We start from the raw sequence: 20,580 nt of genomic DNA, 5'->3' as shown, positions 1-20,580 counted from the left end.
CATACTGGGGAATAGATGTGCTATATCTGTATTCGTTAGCCATCTCTCTACGTATTGCAGCTAAGGAATACCCATACTGTAGAATATGAGCTTTTATATCATATGCTTAAACTTTTATAATGCACACGTGTTTATCCAATGAAATGACTTTATGATGGTCATTGTTGTAAACAAAACGGATCAGTGTTTCCATTGCATTATAATTTCAAGCTCTTATTACTCGAGTTACATTCATCGATTGATTCATCCATTCATTCAGTTGATATCAAACATGTCAGACACAATTTTAAGCTTAATTAGCAATTTGGCAGATTGTGTAAAACACTGTGAATCTGACAAATAAAGACATTAATAAGAACACAGAGTAGCAAGCGCACTTTAGACATGCTAAGAAAATTTCTTTCACTGCTCCATAAATGTGTGAAGATATTGCAAAATACAGCGATTACCATTAAACCTCCAAGCAAGATGTGCGAACCGAAACAGAAGACCGGCGACCTATTGTCATAGGTTCAAAAAATAAACATTGAATTGAAAAAAATAAAAACAGACTTGAATAACATTTCACAACGCTGTGGTAGGGAGAAAGAAGTTAACATTTTGGCTGAAATGCGATTAGTATTCAAGATATTTCGCAAAACAGCCCCATTAGGAGACCTTCTATGGCATCATCTTAGGTTGAAAGAAGAAACGCGACATGAGTGGCCACGACAATTCGACGACAAAAACATTTGTACAGGTTGTGTCACAAACAAAAAGTGCATTGTGTTTATACCATGTGGACATTTATCTTGTCAGGCATGCTCCATTACCAGCAGCGAATGCCACATTTATAGATCAGCTATTGTTGGAAAATATCTTATATATATATATCATAAACAATTATTTGTATTTTTGCTTGCTGTTTATTTCATTTCCATGGTAAGGTGAACCGTGTTTATCACTCAAACACTACCCGTTCTGATTCACACAGTTGTGTTGTAGACAGCCGCAATACGCTAGTTAGCTCAAATTTCTAACATTGGTTTCCAAAGTTGACGAATGCAAGTTCCGGAAATAGTTTATACGCTTTTTTGAGCACTTCAAACTATTTAAACATACAGTGGTGACTGTACTATACACACACTATGGCAAAACGATATACTGACATCGTTGGGTTTGCTGGACTACAGTACAATGATTATTTTAAAACATTCTGTTGGAAATGCCAATTGTGTTGTGCTGGAGTCTTTACGGTAGAACATTGTGAGCGACATGAGCTTTTGAACATTTTCTCTCCAGCTGGCTACTGCCGAAACTGTTACAAATATGTGTGGTATTGTAATGATTGTAGGGGTGATGCAACGCCACCAAAAGTGCAAATGAGAAACTATTGTTTGTCGTGCTTCTTCCACCGCTTTGAGAATCTTGCAATCTTGGCCGGCTAACCCAACGTATTTGAAATAAAATCAGCAAGATATTTCATATTTAATTTTCAATTTCCAATTTCCACTCCTACCCAGCCCACTCCTCCCTGATCCCTCCCTCGTGGGACTAAATCCACTCACCACCGATATTGGGTTGTCTAAGTATCAAAAGCAAATGAAAAGTAGTCAAAAATAGCATACCTGTTAGACGGATTTATTTATTTTGGATGATATATCTTTGGTAGACAATTATACACTAGAAATAATTTACACTTCCAAATTATATCTTCCTCTGAACGTATCTAAAGTAAGATTGGTTGACAGCAATGACGTCAACGTCCCTAGTTCTAGCTACCGTGCATTTGCTCTACATTGGAAACAAAATCATTAGTCAGGGTAGGTAATCAATAGGCAGCTTAAGTCATTATTATGGTAAGACATCATTGACTCAATTCACTCTATTAATCCGTTATTTATATCACGCATTCCGATTAGCTTCATAGTTTTTAAATCAATTTCAAATGTTACCCAAGGGGCCGTATTACAGAAGCACCTTAAAATATGCAATTAAAGTCAATTTTATGGTTATACACTATTGACACTATTCACTATTAAAGTTCGTTATTTATATCAAGCAGTCCGATTAGCTGCATCGTTCTTAAATTCATTTTAGACCATTACTATATATATCAACCCAGGAGCAGTAGAATAGAAGCACCTTGATGTTTTTTTAAGAATATTTTAACTGAGGTATAAAAGGCACTTTGTGCTATTCGAATCGTAAAATGAATACCTGGGACACTAAAAAAAACGTAACATAAAACTAGAGCTAGTGGATGATTTTTATCTTAAGCAGTATGGTAATGTAACGCCATCTAAGTATTATTAATTACTACCGAATTTTGTTAAGGCAATGTTTTCCATATATATTCGGAAAGTGGTATCAAGGATTTCAACATTTACTACCTTATTAGTAAAATAAGATAAATTTACTAGCGTTAGGCAACATGAGATAATTGCAGCAAAATATTTTACCAACAACCGCAAAAGTATTTAGTTTGACAATATGCAAGGTACTTAATCTTTAGTATAGATCATAAGGTATTGAAAGCTGTTATCTTCTCGGCACTAATATGACCTGTCAGGAAACGGTTTAATTTGAATGATGGTGGCAGTAAAGCTGTCTCAGTTTGCATTGTATTATAAATACGGAACCATACGTGCGCAGTGCCAAATGACATAATACTTCTTACAAAATATGCCGTGTGCAAACTGATGTCTTTTTCAACGGTGGGCTCTATAAATCATCGGTGTAGTTTGTTAATCAATTAGCAGTATGTAATTGTTTTGTAAATTTATCAGTTTACGCTGTTAATAGTACTTATCGGTGCTGTTCGAGATGAAAAGCAGTTGGTAATTAATACAAGTTATTGGGAATATCTTTGTTTTTTCACGATCAATTGCCATGACATTTTAACATTCCTAGTTCAGGTTCAATATTAAAACTGTATCCGTAGATGAATTAATGAGAAAATGGAGCCAAATGTGCCATTTTATGATATAAGTAGCTCCTCCACTTACTTCATTTGAATGGCGACACATAACAGCTAACGCAAACGCAACATGGTAAGTTTTTAACTGAATTGATACTGACTTCATCAACCGCAGCATTATCTAATAACGATAGTATGATATTTGTCTAACGTCTGTGTTGTCTTATGACTTTGTGTTTGTTCGGTTATGATCCTATTGCCAGAATTTTAGTTACGTTTAAGGAAAGTGAGCGTGTCACTGATATTTATATTGTTTTATCGGTAGAAGTTTAATACATACACTCTGTAATAAAAAAAAAACCATTGGTAACACACAATTCCAGCCACAGTAGGTATGAATTTCCATGTTGTTTTCAAGTTAATGAAGGGTAAGCTTAGTTCAAATGCATATAGTGAGTTGTGATGAAACGATTATCGAGTACAATCAATAAATCGTCGGCGATGGTCATTGATTTTGTCCAAAATCCATATCGCTTATGTCTGATTTTGGGGTCGGAAATCGTATAGAACAGCCCCCATTTATCCTCTCCGGATTCCTCTCATCTGCTTTATATGTTCCCCATGGGCATCGTTGAACCATTTTCACGATTAAGTCTAAAAACTTTAATTATATGTCCGGTTGTAAACATTTATCGCCGCTTTGTGTGTGGGTCAAGATGGTGGACGGGACGCGGTGAATGATTTTCAGCTTTCTCATTGGTCAATAATTATTTGTGTGATCGACAGGTCGGATCGATGTATTGTGTATGTTCTGTAGGAGTGGTCTCCTATTGTTGTATGTTCCGTCAGAGTGGTCTTCCATTGTTGTGTTTTCGTCAGATTGGTCTTCTATTGTTGTATGTTCCGTTAGAGTGGTCTTCCATCGTTGTATGTTCCGTAAGAGTGGTCTCCTATTGTTGTATGTTCCGTAAGAGTGGTTCTCTATTGTTCAATATTACATAAAGTGATCTGATATTGGTGTATGTTCCGTCAAAGTCGTCTTCTATTGGTGCATGTTACGTCTGAGTGGTCTCCTCCTCTTGGTGTATGTATCGTTATGGTGGCTTCCTAGTGGTGTATTTTCTTTCAGAGTGGTCTCCTATTGGTGAATGTGTTCCGTCAGAGTGGTCCATTTTTGGTGTATGTTGCGTCAGAATGGTCTCCTATTCGTGTTTGTTCCTTCAGAGTTGCCTTCTATTGGTATATGATCCGGCGGAGTTGTCTTCTATTGGTTGATGTTCCGGCGGAGTAGTCTTCTATTGCTGTATGTTCCAAACGAGTGGTCTCCTATTGGTTTTTGTGCCGTCAAAGTGGTATCCTATTGGTGTATATTCCATCAAAGTGGTCTCCTGTTGGTGTATGTTGTGTTGGAGTGGTCTCCTATTTCTGTATATTCTTTCAAAATTGTCATCAATTGCTGTATGTTCCGTCAGAGTGGTCTCCTACTGGTGTATGTTTCGTCAAAGTGGTCTCCTTCTGGTGTATATTCCGTTAGAATGGTCTCCTTCTGGGTATGTTCCGTTAGAGTGGTCTCCTTTTGGTGTATTTTCCGTAAGAGTGGTCTCCTTTTGGTGTATGTTCCGTAAGAGTGGTTTCCTGTAGGTATACATGTATGTTTCGTCAAAGTGGTCACCTATTGGTGTATGTTCCAACAGTTGTTTTCGTTTGGTGTATGTTCCGTTAGATTTGTCTCCTATTGGTTTATGTTCCGTCAAAGTTGTCTCCTACTGGTGTATTGTCAGTCAGAGTGGTTTCCTATTGGTGTATGTTCCGTTAGATTTGTCTCCTATTGGTGTATGGTCCGTCGAAGTGGTCTCCTATTGGTGTATGTTCCGTCAGATTTGTCTCATACTGGTGTATATTCCGTCAGAGTGTTGTCCTATTCGTGTATTTTCTGTCAGAGTGGTGTCCTGTTGATGTATATTCCGTCAGAGTGGTGTCCTATTGATGTATGTTCCGTCAGAGTGTTCTCCTATTCTTGTATATTCCGTTAGAGTGGTCTCCTACTGGTGTATGTTCCGTCAGGATGGTGTCCTATTGGTGTATGTTCCGTCAGATTTGTCTTCTTTTGGTGAATGTTCCGTTAGAGTTTTTTTCCTATTGGTGCGTGTTCCGTCAGCGTGGTGTCCTTTTGGTATATGTTCCGTCAGAGCGATCTTCTATTGGTACATTTTCCGGCGGTATTTTCTTCTATTGCTGTATGTTTCTGAAGAGGTTTTTTTCTATTGGCGTATGTTCCGTCAAAGTGGGCTCCTACCTGTGTATTTTCCGTCAAAGTGACGTACTATTGGTGTATGTTCCGTAGGAGTGGTCTCCTATTGGTAGAGTTTTCGGCGGTGTTGTCTTCTAAAGCTTTATGTTCCAGAAGAGTTTTCTCTTATTTGTGTATGTTCCGTCAAAGTGGTCTCCTACTGGTGTATGTTCTGTCAGAGTAGTTTCCTTTTGGTGTATGTTGCGTCAGAGTGGTCTCCTATTCGTGTATGTTCCAGAGTTGTCTTTTATTGGTAGATGTTCTGGCAGAGTTGTATATTCCATAATAGTGGTCTCCTATTGTTATACAATTATGTTGCTTCAAAGTGGTCTCCTAATGGTGTATTTTCCGTCAGAGTGGTCTCCTTCTGGTGTTCCAAAAGACTTCAATTGGTGAATGTCAAATTAGTGTGGTCTCCTATAGATGAATTTTCCGTTTAACGAAATTTTCTTTATATCAAACTTATACCTTGGTCCTAGTTTTGACTGTTCTAGAAAAAACTACGACAACAAAATAAAACGATCACAAAATGAAATGTTCTGTTTAAATGTGGAACCGATTTAACGATTCTCTAAAACGTTTATTTTTCTTAATTGCATTGGGGTTTAACATTTAAGCTTCACCAAAAAAAACATATTTTTTTATAAATTTGCATTGATTTGTTCATATGTTGCATGCATAATACAATCTGTTGTACGAATGAATATTCAAAGCGTTAATAATCTAACATATGGTACCGTATCGAAGAGAATATCGCTATCAGTTTCATCATTATATTACGAAAGAATATTTAAATTACCTTCATATTCCTACGCACAAAATGGCATTAGAGTGCACAAATGTGTACGTGCGCATTAGGACATACACTGTTGTTTATGCGCGCGCAACAGGAAACGACAGATTTCTTGGCTTGCAATGGATGCTTTTGATTAATACCAGCCCCAAAAGTTATGTTTTTACGCTTATTATATATTAGTGAAGCGCATGATTAGTTGGGATATTGCGAGTGTGTGATGATAAAAATTGCACTCTGATATTACGGATACTCTTAAAAAATGTTCAGGATAATTCTCGTAAGTATGACTACACTATTGTTTATAAATGTAAAATGATTTGCAAAATTGTAAATACTCAGTTGTAAATTTGTGTTGTCACACTGATCAGAAATTTAGAAAAAATGCAATTCAGTTTGATTTCGAAATTAAGACTAATGATGAATAAGGTGTACAACCATTGTTTTTCGACGAACAAGTAACTCAAAATATAGTGGCACCGTATTGGTTAAAGCGTATTTGTTTTCGTGAATAAACTTATTCTTATATCACAGAACGGAAACCAAAACACAGGAGTATAAGTATGATGCGGCTCAGGTACACTGATAATCCAATATACGCACGGTACTTATTGAACGGTCGGCTTGAGACAGATACTGAACCAAGCATTATACATTACTCTCGAATCTCGTTCGTTCAATATAATAGGTTTAAGTTTTTCTTTAAAATCAATAGTAATTTTCAATAAATAACTAACAAAGTTAATATCGATAACATACAGGACTATGGTAATAAAAGCATAACATTATCAGAGGAAAGCGATGTGTGGCAATTTACATTAAGCATGTGTACGATTAAACGCGTTTGACAGTGTGAATATAGCATAATTTTGTACAAATGACAAGGTCATGCTCTTCCTTTCATTGCCAAATTTATGAAATTAGAAACGAATAAAGCCGGTATGGATATTAATGACATATTTTACAACGTATTGTTTTCATATCAATTGGCATGGTAATATATGGGATGCATGATTTAAAAAAAAAATATTTAGTTGTTCACATCTTTGATGTCATTATGCTAATCCTTAATTTCATTTAGTAGTACGTAAAGCTATTTGTAATGAAAATATTTTCCGTTTTTTCTTTATACAAACAAGTCATATCATGATGACTATCATAATCAAAAGAGTTCAAATTTTGCTAACATCATCTATAAGTAGTATTATTATAGTAGAGAAGGCGATACCAGACATTAGCAAAGCACAACGATATATACATACGTGTGTAAATGGCCTACGTTAAAGCTGCACTTTAACAATGGTATATATTTCACTCGTATATCGGAAAAAATATAATATATGGCGTTCGTCTTCTTAGGCTTGGCATATGTTACGCGTTCTCTGATTAATAGGTATTGAATTTGATTTTGCATCTTTTTTAAGTCTATGTGCAGATACACGTTACATAGATAAGTTGAAACGAATTTGTTTTTATAATACATGAGTTTAAATAGGTATTAGGTTTAAAACATGATATGTGCATGTAAAACAATGCTCTACTAGATTTGAAAAAATATTTCATTTTTTAGTTTTGAATAAAATGGTAATTTAATTTCTGTTTAGCATTTAAAACAAATATATTATCATTACCTACAACCTGGAACAAACATAGATCATAGAAGCCGGCTGTTCGTAATAAACTGCTCATCTATGCACACCATCTTGTCTGATTTAGGTATTCCTCAGAACAATTTACAATGTAGAGTATTTCTTTTTATTAAGATTATAATCCCTTGTACGGGAATTATAATATGATGAGATCTAATCGCCTGCTAAAAGACACGTCCAATTTCACCATAAATAATTACATTATTTACCCCTCTTTAACTGAAACTTTTTGAATAAACATACTCGAAAGGACATGCCCACGTACATCTGATATAGTAGACGGATATTAGCATCTAGAACATTTGCCTCTTTTCCCCTAGTACATTAGTCCCTCAGACCATTTGGACATTAGTCCTCCAGACCAATAGTATATTAGCCCCTAAGATCCCTCGTACATTAGTCCCTCAGACCCGTAGTACATAAGCCCCTCAGACCTCTAGTACATAAGCCCCTTAGACCCCTCGTATGTTAGTCATGCAGACCAATTGAACCCCCCTCAGACCCCTAGTACATTAGCCCCTAAGACCCAAAGTGCATTATCCCCTCAGACCCTACTATATACGCCCCTCAGACAAAGAGTACATCGGCCCCTCAAACCCTAGTACATTAGCCCATTAGACCCCTAGTACATTAGCCCCTCAGACCCCTAGTACATAAGCCCATCCGACCCAAGGTACATAAGCCCCTCTAAACCTTAGTATATAAACCCCTCAGACGCGTGGTACAAAAGCCCCTCAGACATTAGCCACTCAGATCCCTAGTACATAAGCCCCTAGGACATATGCCCATTAGATCCCTAGTACTCAAGCCACTAAGACCCCTAGTACATTAGCTCCTCAGACCCCTAGTGCATTGGTGAATAAGACCACGAGTACATTACCCCTCAAAATTTAGTATATACGCCCCTCATACCTATTGTACATTAATCCCTAAACCCTAGTACATTAGCCCATCAAAACCCTTGTATATAAGACCCTCTGACCCCTAGTACATAAGCCCCTCAGACCCCTATTACATAAGCCCTTCAGACCCCTAGTCATAAGACCCTCAGACCCCTAGTACATAAAACCCTCAGACCTGTAGTACATAAGCCCCTCAGACCCCCATTACATAAGCCCCTCAGACCCCGAGTACAAAAGCCCCTCAAACCCCTAGTACATAAGACCCTCAGACCCCTAGTACATCAAACCCTCAGACCTGTTGTACATAACACCCTCAGACCCCTAGTACGTAAAACCCTCAGACCAGCAGTACTTAAGCCCCTCAGACCCCCATTACATAAGCCCCTCAGACCCCTAGGACATAAGACCCTCAGACCCCTAGTACATAAAACCCTCAGACCAGCAGTACATAAGCCCCTAAGACCCCCATTGCATAAGACACTCAGACCCTTATTTCATTAGTCCCTGAGACCCCTAGTACATAAGCCCCTAAGACATTTTGAGTTGAGCTCAAACTTGCATACGTGGACACTTACCCTTTCAACATAATATTTAAGCCCGTACGATGTTTTGTTCAGATGGACACACGCATCTTTATTTATCAGCGGAATTAGGCAAACCGCACATCACATTTCGTTTTACATCATGTTTCACCAAGTGGTATGTAGAACATCTATTTGTCATTGTTATTATAAAGGGTTAGCGAATTTTAAACCTAAATCGGTCAAACCCAGAACTTTATCAAAAAATTAACAATACTCTTACGAATCAATTTAATCCTTATTGCGCCGTTTATAAACAGATTCTTGCCCTTCTGGCAGCTGTACAATGCGGAGGTGGATCTGAATCTGAATCCAGCGAATCTTCCAGCGAAACCCCTAGTGAAACCTCTACCTGTGAGGATACTCCAAGCGAGCCACCACCCTGCCCGTGTATCCGTAAGTAAAAATATAACGCCGATTTCAACCTTTGTCTATATTTTTGTAATCGTAAAGGGGAACAACCCGACAATTATTTGATATTTTGCATGGCCTTCAAATATTAAAACCAGTTGTTGGGCTTGTATTTTTGTCCTATATACATTTTGAAATGGCGTTTTTTAAATTGCTTTAGATATGTACATCAGAATATTAACCAGCCTTTATATGGTGAATATTTTTACCTTAACTTCCATTTCTTAAATGAACTGCGTTTCGGAAATTGCGGTTATCATCCGATGAACATCTTCGGATATGTTCGGGTCGCAAATCATCGCATAGCAATAACCATGAAAAATTTTCACTCTATTAATTGTTTGTATTGTGTCAGAAGGTACCGTAAAATCGTCATCATTTTAGAAAGAGTTAATAAATGATAAGTTAAATGTTTTGCTGGAATAAGTGTTCGAACACCGTAATGTTTTCTTAAAGGAAATTAAATATTTTTTAACAATTCTTGAATGAAATAATGAACTTTTGGTGTAAATATAGATAATGAATCGCTGGCTTTATTTCATATTCAGGAATATGAACCCAATTGGTCGTTCAAGGTACGTGTTGAGTCCTTCGGACTCAGACCCACCTAATTTGACCACCACAAATGCGTACATACCACGATAATGACATCAATCCCGCAATTCATACCTTAAAAGAAATTAAAACTTGAAAGTTATCTTTATCTAGGTTAGATCTTGTGTTGATGCTTGATGTAGTCCTTGTTAATGCATGCCAAGTAATATTGTATCTATTCAATTGTCGCCTATTTCCATAGTGCTTAATCATTAATTTATAGTTTTGTTCGTGTCTAGGTGGTTTTCAATATGCATTAAATGAGAGTTATAGGGAAAGTCTTAAAAAGGATAAACGCATTTATAAATTTTAAAGGGAAACAATAAGGGTTGATGAAACGAATTTCAGTTTTATTATCAATATTATTATTATCATCATAATGTATCACTCATTTAAAGTATATGTAATAGTTAGATAACCTGGAGTAAATTTTTAATGACAAATAGTAAAAAGGACGGAATCAATTATAATCATTTTCAACGTAGCATATGCCATGTCTCATCTGTTTCTTGTGCACTTTATCTAAGCAGAGGAGCAGAATTAATATAAGTTATTTCTTGTTTTCTAATCCTCGAACATATTGTGATGTATTTCATTTCTATACATATAATGTATGTATGTTTGTATGCTGTTTGTTAAATAAATAAAGTTTAAACTAAGGACGGAATGAGGGTAGTGAACGGTAGCGAAAAATCATGATGTCTACATCAGAACGGGCCATTCTGAAAATTAAACACTAACCTATCTGCCAGTCTTGCAGACTTTTGCTGAAAGCTACAATCGAACATATCACAGAACTATTGATCGGTGGACGTCACAGCCAACAACCAGAAGACAGTCAGATTAGCTACCTACTTTGCCACGGAAAGGCAGAGATAATCCATAACGGAAACCATTCAAATATAGAATTGGGGACAATGTCAGAATTTCTCATTTAAAACAGAAATTTACACGAGCATACGACGAAACATTCACTGAAGAAGTATTCCAAGCGTATAAATGTTGTCGTAGAGATATAAAGGAAAATTTTATCAAAGCGAACATCAGAAAAATAATATTGATCCTTACCAAACCTGCAAAGTGGAAAAAGTACTTAAAAACCATGGCAAGGGATTTAAGGAAGATATTTTGGTCAAGTTGATGTGTTTTTTCCGTCTAAGTTCAAATCTTGGTTCAACACGAGTGAATATGATTCAATATTGTCCATTCTATGTTTGCATGTATACATTATGACTGTATAGTTTAATTCCATTTGTGTAAACCGTACTACCGGATACTAAGCTTTCGTAGTCGTCTGTCTACTATATCTGTTCTGAGGCTTAACCATTTGGCTAAAGGTAAAGTGAAATGTTAAACTATCAAAATGTGTGTTCAAGTATTCATTTAAACCTCGTGATATCGATGTTTTCAATATAAAGGTTTGCTGTACAATGAAACGAATTCTATAAATGACAATCAATGCTGTCATTTCATTGGCTAATGTTTAAAATGCCATACACTTACACTTACATCGAATCGAAATAGACTGAAATTTTAAACATACTTGTCAATGTTAATTATCTGCTATGATGGATCTGTGAAAATGAATTGAACGGATAAAATCGTTTAATCGATACAGTTTATGAAACCATATGAACCGGGGGTTAAAGTCGTCTGCTCGGCTGACCGCCCCTGACCGTTTAATGCAGAAGCGTTACGCCGGAGCAGTTCCGAAAATTCCATCATGTCTTGAGCGACTGTCCTCTTAATCCGGCAGCGTTCCCCCAGAGCGGTTTCGAAAAATCCCTCATTTTTTGAGCGACTTTCCTCCTAGCCTTGTTTGTATTTGCTACTAGGAGGAAGCGTACCTCGTACAATAACCATCCGAAAATATCAAAAGTTTAATTAGATTCCAGTTAAAAGATCAATCCTTCTCATAACTGCTGCATATTCGTGACGTTTGGCGAGCTCCACACTTTTGGCGTCTCGCCGACGAACATCTGTTTGAAATAGTTTGAAATTTAAGGACAAATAAAATACATAAAACATCAGTTGGTTATCAAACAAAAAAATATATGCATAGAATAAAAGAGTTTTATATTATACAAATCATTAGTACAATGGAAAAATATTGCCTTCATGGAACCGCTTACTATATATATGAACACTCTGTATGTACGGGAAGCTTTCTTAAAAGCTTATTTACACACTTATTTACGTATTAAATGTGATACATAACCTAGATAAAATGAAATTTAAAAAAAAATGATTTAATTTGCTGAACAGTTACTGAACCCAGTCAGTAATTGTGAAAAAATGCTTATTTCTACCTCGACCGGTTGAAATGGAATAAACATTAATAACTCATTATATTATGTCGTCAGCTTTACAGTGCCCCCGTAGCTTGTTTTATTAAAACGCATTTAACCAATCTTCCTTATTGATATTTATTTATTACTGTAACCATGGCGTTAGTGTTTGCCTATATTTCAGCGCTCGACGTCGGCCAGTGTTGTGACGACTGTCAGTACTGTAAAGATGAAAATGCAATATGTGTCACATACGGATATAGTAAATTGTGCGTCTGCAAAACGTACTTCATATTCGACGAGGAATCCAAGAAGTGCATTCCTGGTTAGTTTAGTTGACATTACTTAAATAACATATCAATAATTATTGTCGACGTTTCCCGCAGTTATTGGATTTGTATTTATGTCATTTGTCAAAAGGGCAAATATCGCCGGCGGATATTCAAACTGGTGGTTCCGCTCAATAGCTTTAGTTCAAGCCTATGGATAGTTTGTACATAACTGTTTGTGCCATAGTTATTTCCATTTTGTAAACAATCTACCTAGGTACCAGAATCGGATTTTTATTTTTATTTTAAGATAACATTGTAGTCATTCATACAATGAAATAACGATTAACGCTAATTGATAAAAAGTTTAAAAAAATAGCACTATTTAATTCAAGTTATAATGTATATATTCAGTACTGTAATTATTGCATTATACACTCACAATACACACAATTTAAGAGCGAAATAATTATTAGAAAAATAATATGCAATTGGACCTTTATGAATGAGATATCATAGTCGTAAATTAATACACAAATGGCCTATATAACGATATTTCTATCTTATCGCAATTTGTCCGGTTCAGTGGTCAGAGCACTCGCTTCTCACTAAGGCGGCCAGTTTCGATTTCCGGCGTTGGTGCATTTGAGTTTGATTAGTTATCACCAGGCTGGTCAGCGGTTACTTCTCATAACTTTTTTTTCAAAATAATTAAAAAACAACAACATTCGTTGTTTAAACTTATGAAAGGGTCATAACGTTTGATTACTGGATAACAGCAAGCGCAACGAAAGTGTGCGCTACAAACTGTCTCATAGTTTTGCACTAGCATAGACATTACATCTCTGAACATTTATAATTGGACTGTACTCTATCGGTTATTGTTAATCTTATACCATTTCTCAAGGTGGACCCTTTCTTAACTTCGGCTTCGATGGCGCGACACAGAACCAAACTATGCAGGCCGTGGGACTCGCAAGGTTGACACCGAGTACGTAGAAAACTCTTATCTGGTGTAGGGTTCTTATGTTATATTTATCTGTACATTCTTTCATTTATTATATCTTGTTATTCTCTTATGAAAACGATTTGTAAAGGATTATTATGACACAACCTACGTGGCGCCTTTTATACCATGCATCAACAAGTTTCATTCATTGTTTTGTCATAGAGACCACGACACTCCGTCAATATACAATTAATCCTCAGAAGATGTCAAAACTATTAAAATCCATTTTGATTATGATGCATCCCTCGCTCGGCGTTAATTTAAATATCATAATACAAGTTGTGCATACTACTCAACATGTATGTCTTATAAAGGTGTACGGGCGGAAGTCATTTTTGTGTTCACAACATAGCGAGTGGCTTTAGATTTAGTTTGGTAATTGATGAACAAAAAATGTTTTTTTTTTCTGGAGTGATTCTCATTATTACAATATATTAAGATTTTAAACTAATCCAACTTTATTCATTTTAGAATATTATTAAAGCATATTATATGAGTTATCTCTGTAAGGCTTCCTTTACTTCGTTTGGAAAAGGTCGATGTGTTACACGTATCTGACAAAAAAACACTATAATTACATAACAATTGATGAAGCTTTCGTGTCACTGTATATTTGCACAATAAATCAATTGATGCATGCCCTGATAAAGCTTATACAATTTAATTTAGTAATTATTGATAAATGATGGAAGAGTGTATGGCCGTGCTTACAAGTTAAAGCCCTCAGTTGACTCGAATACCAGTGAACTCTTGTTTCACGAACAGGTCTAAGGTTGTTAAATCATCATTTAACGGCAAAGCATTTTTAATGAGGGTATGGTTTATTTGTGGTGATTGTATTTGTGTACATATATCGGGTGTTAGTTTGCTTTTGGTGTTTGTATTTGTGTATCTGGTCTCACTTTGTGTTTGTTGTTTGTATATGTGTTAATGAAATTAATATGTTTGTGTCTATTGCTCATTGTCGTTTTGGCCCTTACATTGTGCCCCTAAACATGTTTCTTTTCTTTTAATTTCTATGACTACTGGGCTTGTCCTTATTTCTTTCATTTTGTTATTAAAACAAAATTAAATCCATCCACAATTTCTTGAGTATGGCAGGTTACAGGTTATTGAGTAAGATGCTTTCTATTTGTTTTGTTCTATATAATATTAAGCCTTACAAAACATACTATGCAAATGCAAGTATATAATATATATTTCGCAATCTTGAAAATATAAAAACTACCAAAAAAAAAACTGAAGCAAAAAAAAAAAATTCTCGGGATGAACCCCTCGCTTAAATCCATGGATTTCAAGTAATTTATAATAGTTAAATATTATAAGAAATGATGTACTTTGAACCAATGTTTAATAATAAGCATGACGTTGTAAATATATATGATAGAGCGCGACTTCTCTGTAGACTACAAACTCGCAAAATTTCAGATAGATACTTTCTACGTATTTTGATTTTAAAAAACCCTTAACTGATCTCGCAAACATTTGAATATATACGTCATATATGTTGATATATTTTAATAATAACTTCCAAGCGCCTTACCGAATACATATGACTTATGTAGAACGAACGTTCCCGTATAGTTAAATACAAGGCCTAAATAGTTAAGATGTCCACTACTTGAAGTATAACGCCCTACCCTAAACACAACTCAACATCTTTATTTCCACCATGGCTGAAGAAATTTATTATATATATACAAACATTGATAGACATATAACACATATTCAATAATGGCAAAGTTCAAAATTATACCATTTTGGTGCCAATATATTTATACAACTATTGTAGGATATAGCTTCATATCCAAGTATAGATAAAACTGATAATCTACATGAAGGACAAAATGCGACGAGTGATATATCGTTTGCAAATGCGGGACTAACGGAATTTACCAACAGGTTGTCCGGTTAGGGCAGTGGTGAGCGCACTCGCTTCTCACCTAGTCGACCCGGGTTCATTTTCCGGCTCGGGCGCAAGTGAGTTTGGTTCATGGTCTCCAAGCCGGGCAAGTTGGTTTTCTCCGGGTTCTCCGGTTTCCCCCACAACAGGAGACCACCCTCTCGCGCAAAATCGGGCCAACGAGAGTGATTAATATAATGTTGTTATACATGTAACTTGTTTCACAATCGTTGTTAAATAAATATGTTTAAACTATAAACAGAAGTTGTGCGTCCAACATAGCCGTTTTGTTAAGCTCGTCATAGAATGAATTCTCAATAGCTTCTTATTATTATTCTAAACGTAGTTTTCGCTTGCTTGTATTGTGTATATACTGGCGATTGTTGCCCGCGGGTACTACCGTCCTTAAGCTAACGACGTCGTGAAAATACGTTTGAAAATAATCGTAAGATGGTTTGGATTTCTTTGGGAATCGTCTGTTAAATCACCCAATACCTTTGCAAAAAGCAATTCCATGATACATTAACTGTACAGGCTTATACAACAGCCAACGTTCTATTGTAGAAGCAGTTCAAAGTAGTCAGTAATGACGCAACATTCCTATAAACACAATGTATTTTCTTTCTTAGGTCTTATCGTAACTTAAAAACGATTTTTTCAAAATATTATAAAAAACGAAACTGCATTTTCTTTGCTGGATCCCTTCCGAAAACCTAACGGTGCATCCGACAGCAATGTATTTTCATCGAACCAGTATTCGACTCTTTTAGTGAGCACACACGTAAATATTTAAGAGGTTACTAATTAGGGTATTCCTCTATATATGTTTGGGTCATAAACGTCAGCCCAGCGAAGACGTATGACAAACACTAAGGAATAATCTCCGTCAAGTTGATATTAAACATATCCGTTATATGACCAACTTAAATATTAAAAGTATCAATAAACAAAGCATTAAGTAAGTTATTTATCGAACATGAGCACTCATGGCCATTATTACCTATCGGCGCAAAACGAATTTCCTGAAGAGTTATGGTCGCTCTTAGTGCTTCAAATGTAAGGTCACCTATATAAAAATCAATACCTTTGATACAATTATCAATTCCGTCTATCTGTGTACTTCGATTGATGTTAAACAGATCGGGAAAGGTTTCCGTAATGCTTTCTGCGTCGATATTGGTATCGATTTAAAATGGTTCCGGAACACTTTTGGTTGTTTGTTTCGCAACTTATACAATCATTTTTTTCTTCTTAATCTTTAGAGTTGCTGTTAATCTAGAACACTAATTTATATATTTAAGTGTGCACATAGGCCATGACCATCTTGGTGTTACGTTAATTAATATTGAATCTTGAGTCATTAAGTTTATCTGATAATTTAATTGTCAGCCAAGACTATCATTCATTTCAAATAGAACGTATGGAAACATTTCAGAGAAAACGGACGCCAGAGATACGTTTTACTGGGAGTACTTCAAATCTGACGAGGTTGCCCAAGCTTATTGTGCTTCCAACTTAGATTTCGGGTATGCCTTAGCATTATGGCAAGATTGCGACGTCAACGGTAGCACCGAACAATCATGTAAGAGCATCTGTGCGAACTGGAATAAAAAGTTCAGAAGAGTTAAGCGCAGCAAGTACGTATTTCAAATATAATTAAACGTCTCAAGAATACTCGTAGCGGTACTTCATTTATCCGTACAAATGACATCAATATTCTTTACAAAATGCCAAATTGAAAATAGCAGCTAGGCTGGTTCTTGTATTTTTATGTTGTTAGTGTGTGTATTATACATAATTTGTTACATTAACTTTATGGCTTAGACTCCCGCCCATATAATATAAACTGTGCATACACAGATTTTATTCACAAATGTATTGTCTTATTTTTTCAGTCCGTATTCTTGCTTCGACGCGCTGAATATAATAAAATACATCTATGCTGATCCAACCCGGCCGGATGTCATCGAATCCTTTAGTTATGGAAAATGGGGTTGCAACCCAAGAGCATGGTGTTCAAACTACTGCTGCTGCGTTTTATAGCGACGCTGATCAGTTTATTTCTTTAATGAAACGGGCACTAAAGTGGACTTGATATATAATCGTATGTCAACTGCTACTGACTGTTTAAAGAGTTTAGTGATGTGAATGAATAATATCAGAAATTAAATGAAATAAAAAAGTATTTTTTTTTTGTATTTCGTAAAAGATGTATTCATACCATCCTACATATCGTTGGATTAAATATGCATGCAACTTGTTTTTTTTTTCAGCAAATGGTGAGCAACACTATGATATGCCTGCTCCATGCATAACGTATCTTGTCATTGGTTGGTCTGTGGTGTAATCATATGATAGCATGCAGATTAGTATTGGATTTTAAAATTAGATATAATTTAGACATTTATTCCTTAATTCATTTGTAAATTAAACGTTTCACCATAAGCACTGCTTAAACCAGACGATGAATCTCCTCCGAGTCAAAATCGCTCATATCGAGTCTAGAACAATGTTTCTGAGTGTACTTTATCCATTGTCACTTGGCATCAGTGTTCCTGTTGTCAACGCGGGTTAACATGTAAATTGCACGTTCACTGCATTTTCATTCCTAACTTAAGACAATTTTATAACGACGGCCCTTTTGAGAAGGAAAGCAACCGCTGCATGGCGATTTCTCTAAAACTCGCGTCCAACATACAATAATTCAACACTCATTGATACGTCACGTTCCAAATAGTTTTATTTCATTTTATTTTAAACATACACGACGTTAACGGAGTTATATTTTTTCTGGCACTGAAAGAAAGCTCGTTCGTTTTAAAAACTAATTTTAACTTGGACTTACAATGAAGTTATACACCTTAATATCTTAAGTGCCCTATGACGGCAGTTATATCAGGAATATCATCGAAGAAAGTGCTGAGTCACGCAGAAATGTATCGAAAAATAATCATCGTTTATCAAAATCAGAATGCACAACGAAATTGATTGCTAGCATACTGGCGATAAAACATGATTTCTTAGAAAATACAGTGCATGAAGTTGTATTCATAAGTCTGTACATTGTCGCAAAACTCCTAAGGAAAAGCACTAACCATGAATGAAAGAGATAATTAATCTTCAGTAATAAGGTTAGGTAGACATAAATCGTTTCTTTAACCCATGATAATAGTCAGAATGAACTTGATGAAATGTTACCTTTTGAATCCTGCCAGAGTGAAAAGATACAGGAACCATTGGCTATTATTTACCACTATTACAGCCTCATGCATGAAATAAAACATACCCAGCTCTGACTCGAACTAAGACATAAAGCTTGAAGTTTAATCGTGTAAAGTTCAAGTGGTATAGTCAAGTGATACATCAAGTTAATAGTGACAACTTTACAAACTCAGATTCGCATATAATTTTACCAAATGCATACCTTTTTTTAAAGAATATCATATCTCCGAATATACATTTTTTTCTGCCAAAATAGATAAATTCAAATCCTCTGAATTTCAATAAAATAAACAATATAAAACAACTCATGTTTTTATTTTCTATAAAGGTATTGCACATTTCTAACTACCAGGGTTTAAAAAAATAATTAAGAAATAATGAGTGCATTAACAGAAATTATAAAAATGAATAATAAGCAAGCAGTGTAAGAACTTATTTTTCCAAGATCGTATTCTTCACACCTGGGAAAAATACGATCCTATTCATCACAGCTTGGAAAAATAAGATCTTATTTGTCACACATTTCGAACATATATGTCACAACTCCTATGGAATTTGTGATCGAAGCCAGTTGTTTATGTACCATAAAATCACATTTGTCACAGGTCAAATATTGCATCTTTTTTAACAAAAAAGTACATTTTACAACTTAGTCATATTTGTCACAGATTACTATTTCCAGTATAGCAGATATATTATTTTGAATACATGTATGCGTATATATATATATATATATCTAGTCATAAATAATCGTTGATTATTTTGATGTCGATTCTGTTGTTGTTGTGGCTGTAAGATGACTGCGCTTGAAGGTGCAGTGGCGGTTCTTGTAGAAACAGTTGTTTATGTTGTTGCTGTAAGGGTTTTAGTGGTATAAGTAGGAATAGTATTGGTTCTTATTGGCACAGTAATAGTTGATGTATGCCTAGATGACATTGTGTTTGTTGTCGTGAGGTGTATTGGCATAAACAGATATAATGGAAAAAGTATTTCCAACTTTTTAAATGGCTCAATTCCGGGCAAGCAGTGAATACAACAGTTTTAGAAGAGTGTTAGTTTTAAGATAGTTCTTTTCCGAGCCTGCCTGATATGGTCGAGCATTAACGATGAAATAATAATTCAACCTCCGGGAAACATTCAGACCAAGATAAATATAATAGTTTTTAAAATTGGTGTTGGTGTTGTTGTTATTGATGTTGTAAGAATATGTTCTATTAATTATGGATAAGGCGTAATTTTAAAAATACGTGTTGTTATTGCTGTTGTTTGTTTCAATTAACTTTTTGACACAAATAGCATTATTATACATCACGGAACGACTCCATTAAAAATAGAAATACTCCTTTGAATATGTTCGTCTAGTACATTATTAACTATTTTTATCATTATCTGAAACCGATGTTTGATCATTTGTAATTGGCTAATATGAATCTGACGACATTGAATTGTTGCAAAAATTTAAAACATATTGTTTACAATTTCTAATGAAATTATAATTACTCTTCACAAAAGAATTCATATTTTCTTTTATTGAAAAAAGATTATACTTCTGTTCAATATCCAGCCAAATAATCTAAACGTAATTTATGAATATATCTATTTTCGGGAAATTACAAAACATTGAACCAATTTCATGCAAAAGAATGTGCAAATTCTAATAAAAATAATTGATATAAAATAAACTTGTATGCATTAACCTACATCAATGCTCATTAAAACTTATGTACTGTTTACAAATGTCGACATTTTAGGAAAATATATCCTGATGAA

At 35.2% G+C, this 20,580-nt stretch overlaps 1 protein-coding gene across 1 annotated transcript; it reads left to right on the top strand.

The window, feature by feature from the left end:
* Positions 1 to 6,073: 6,073 nt before the first annotated feature.
* On the top strand, positions 6,074 to 17,773 carry LOC128204118 (uncharacterized). The gene is made up of 6 exons (XM_052905470.1): positions 6,074 to 6,262; positions 9,375 to 9,510; positions 12,592 to 12,732; positions 13,584 to 13,667; positions 17,024 to 17,225; positions 17,484 to 17,773. The coding sequence occupies exons 1-6, from the start codon at positions 6,245 to 6,247 to the stop codon at positions 17,629 to 17,631; spliced, it is 729 nt and encodes a 242-aa protein (XP_052761430.1). The 5' UTR covers positions 6,074 to 6,244; the 3' UTR covers positions 17,632 to 17,773.
* The last annotated feature ends 2,807 nt before the right edge of the window (positions 17,774 to 20,580 follow it).

This window comes from Mya arenaria, chromosome 10, assembly GCF_026914265.1.
Source record: "Mya arenaria isolate MELC-2E11 chromosome 10, ASM2691426v1".
Classification (NCBI taxonomy): domain Eukaryota; kingdom Metazoa; phylum Mollusca; class Bivalvia; order Myida; family Myidae; genus Mya; species Mya arenaria.
Note: the sequence above shows the minus strand (reverse complement) of the source record. Positions and strands in the feature narration are given on the sequence as shown.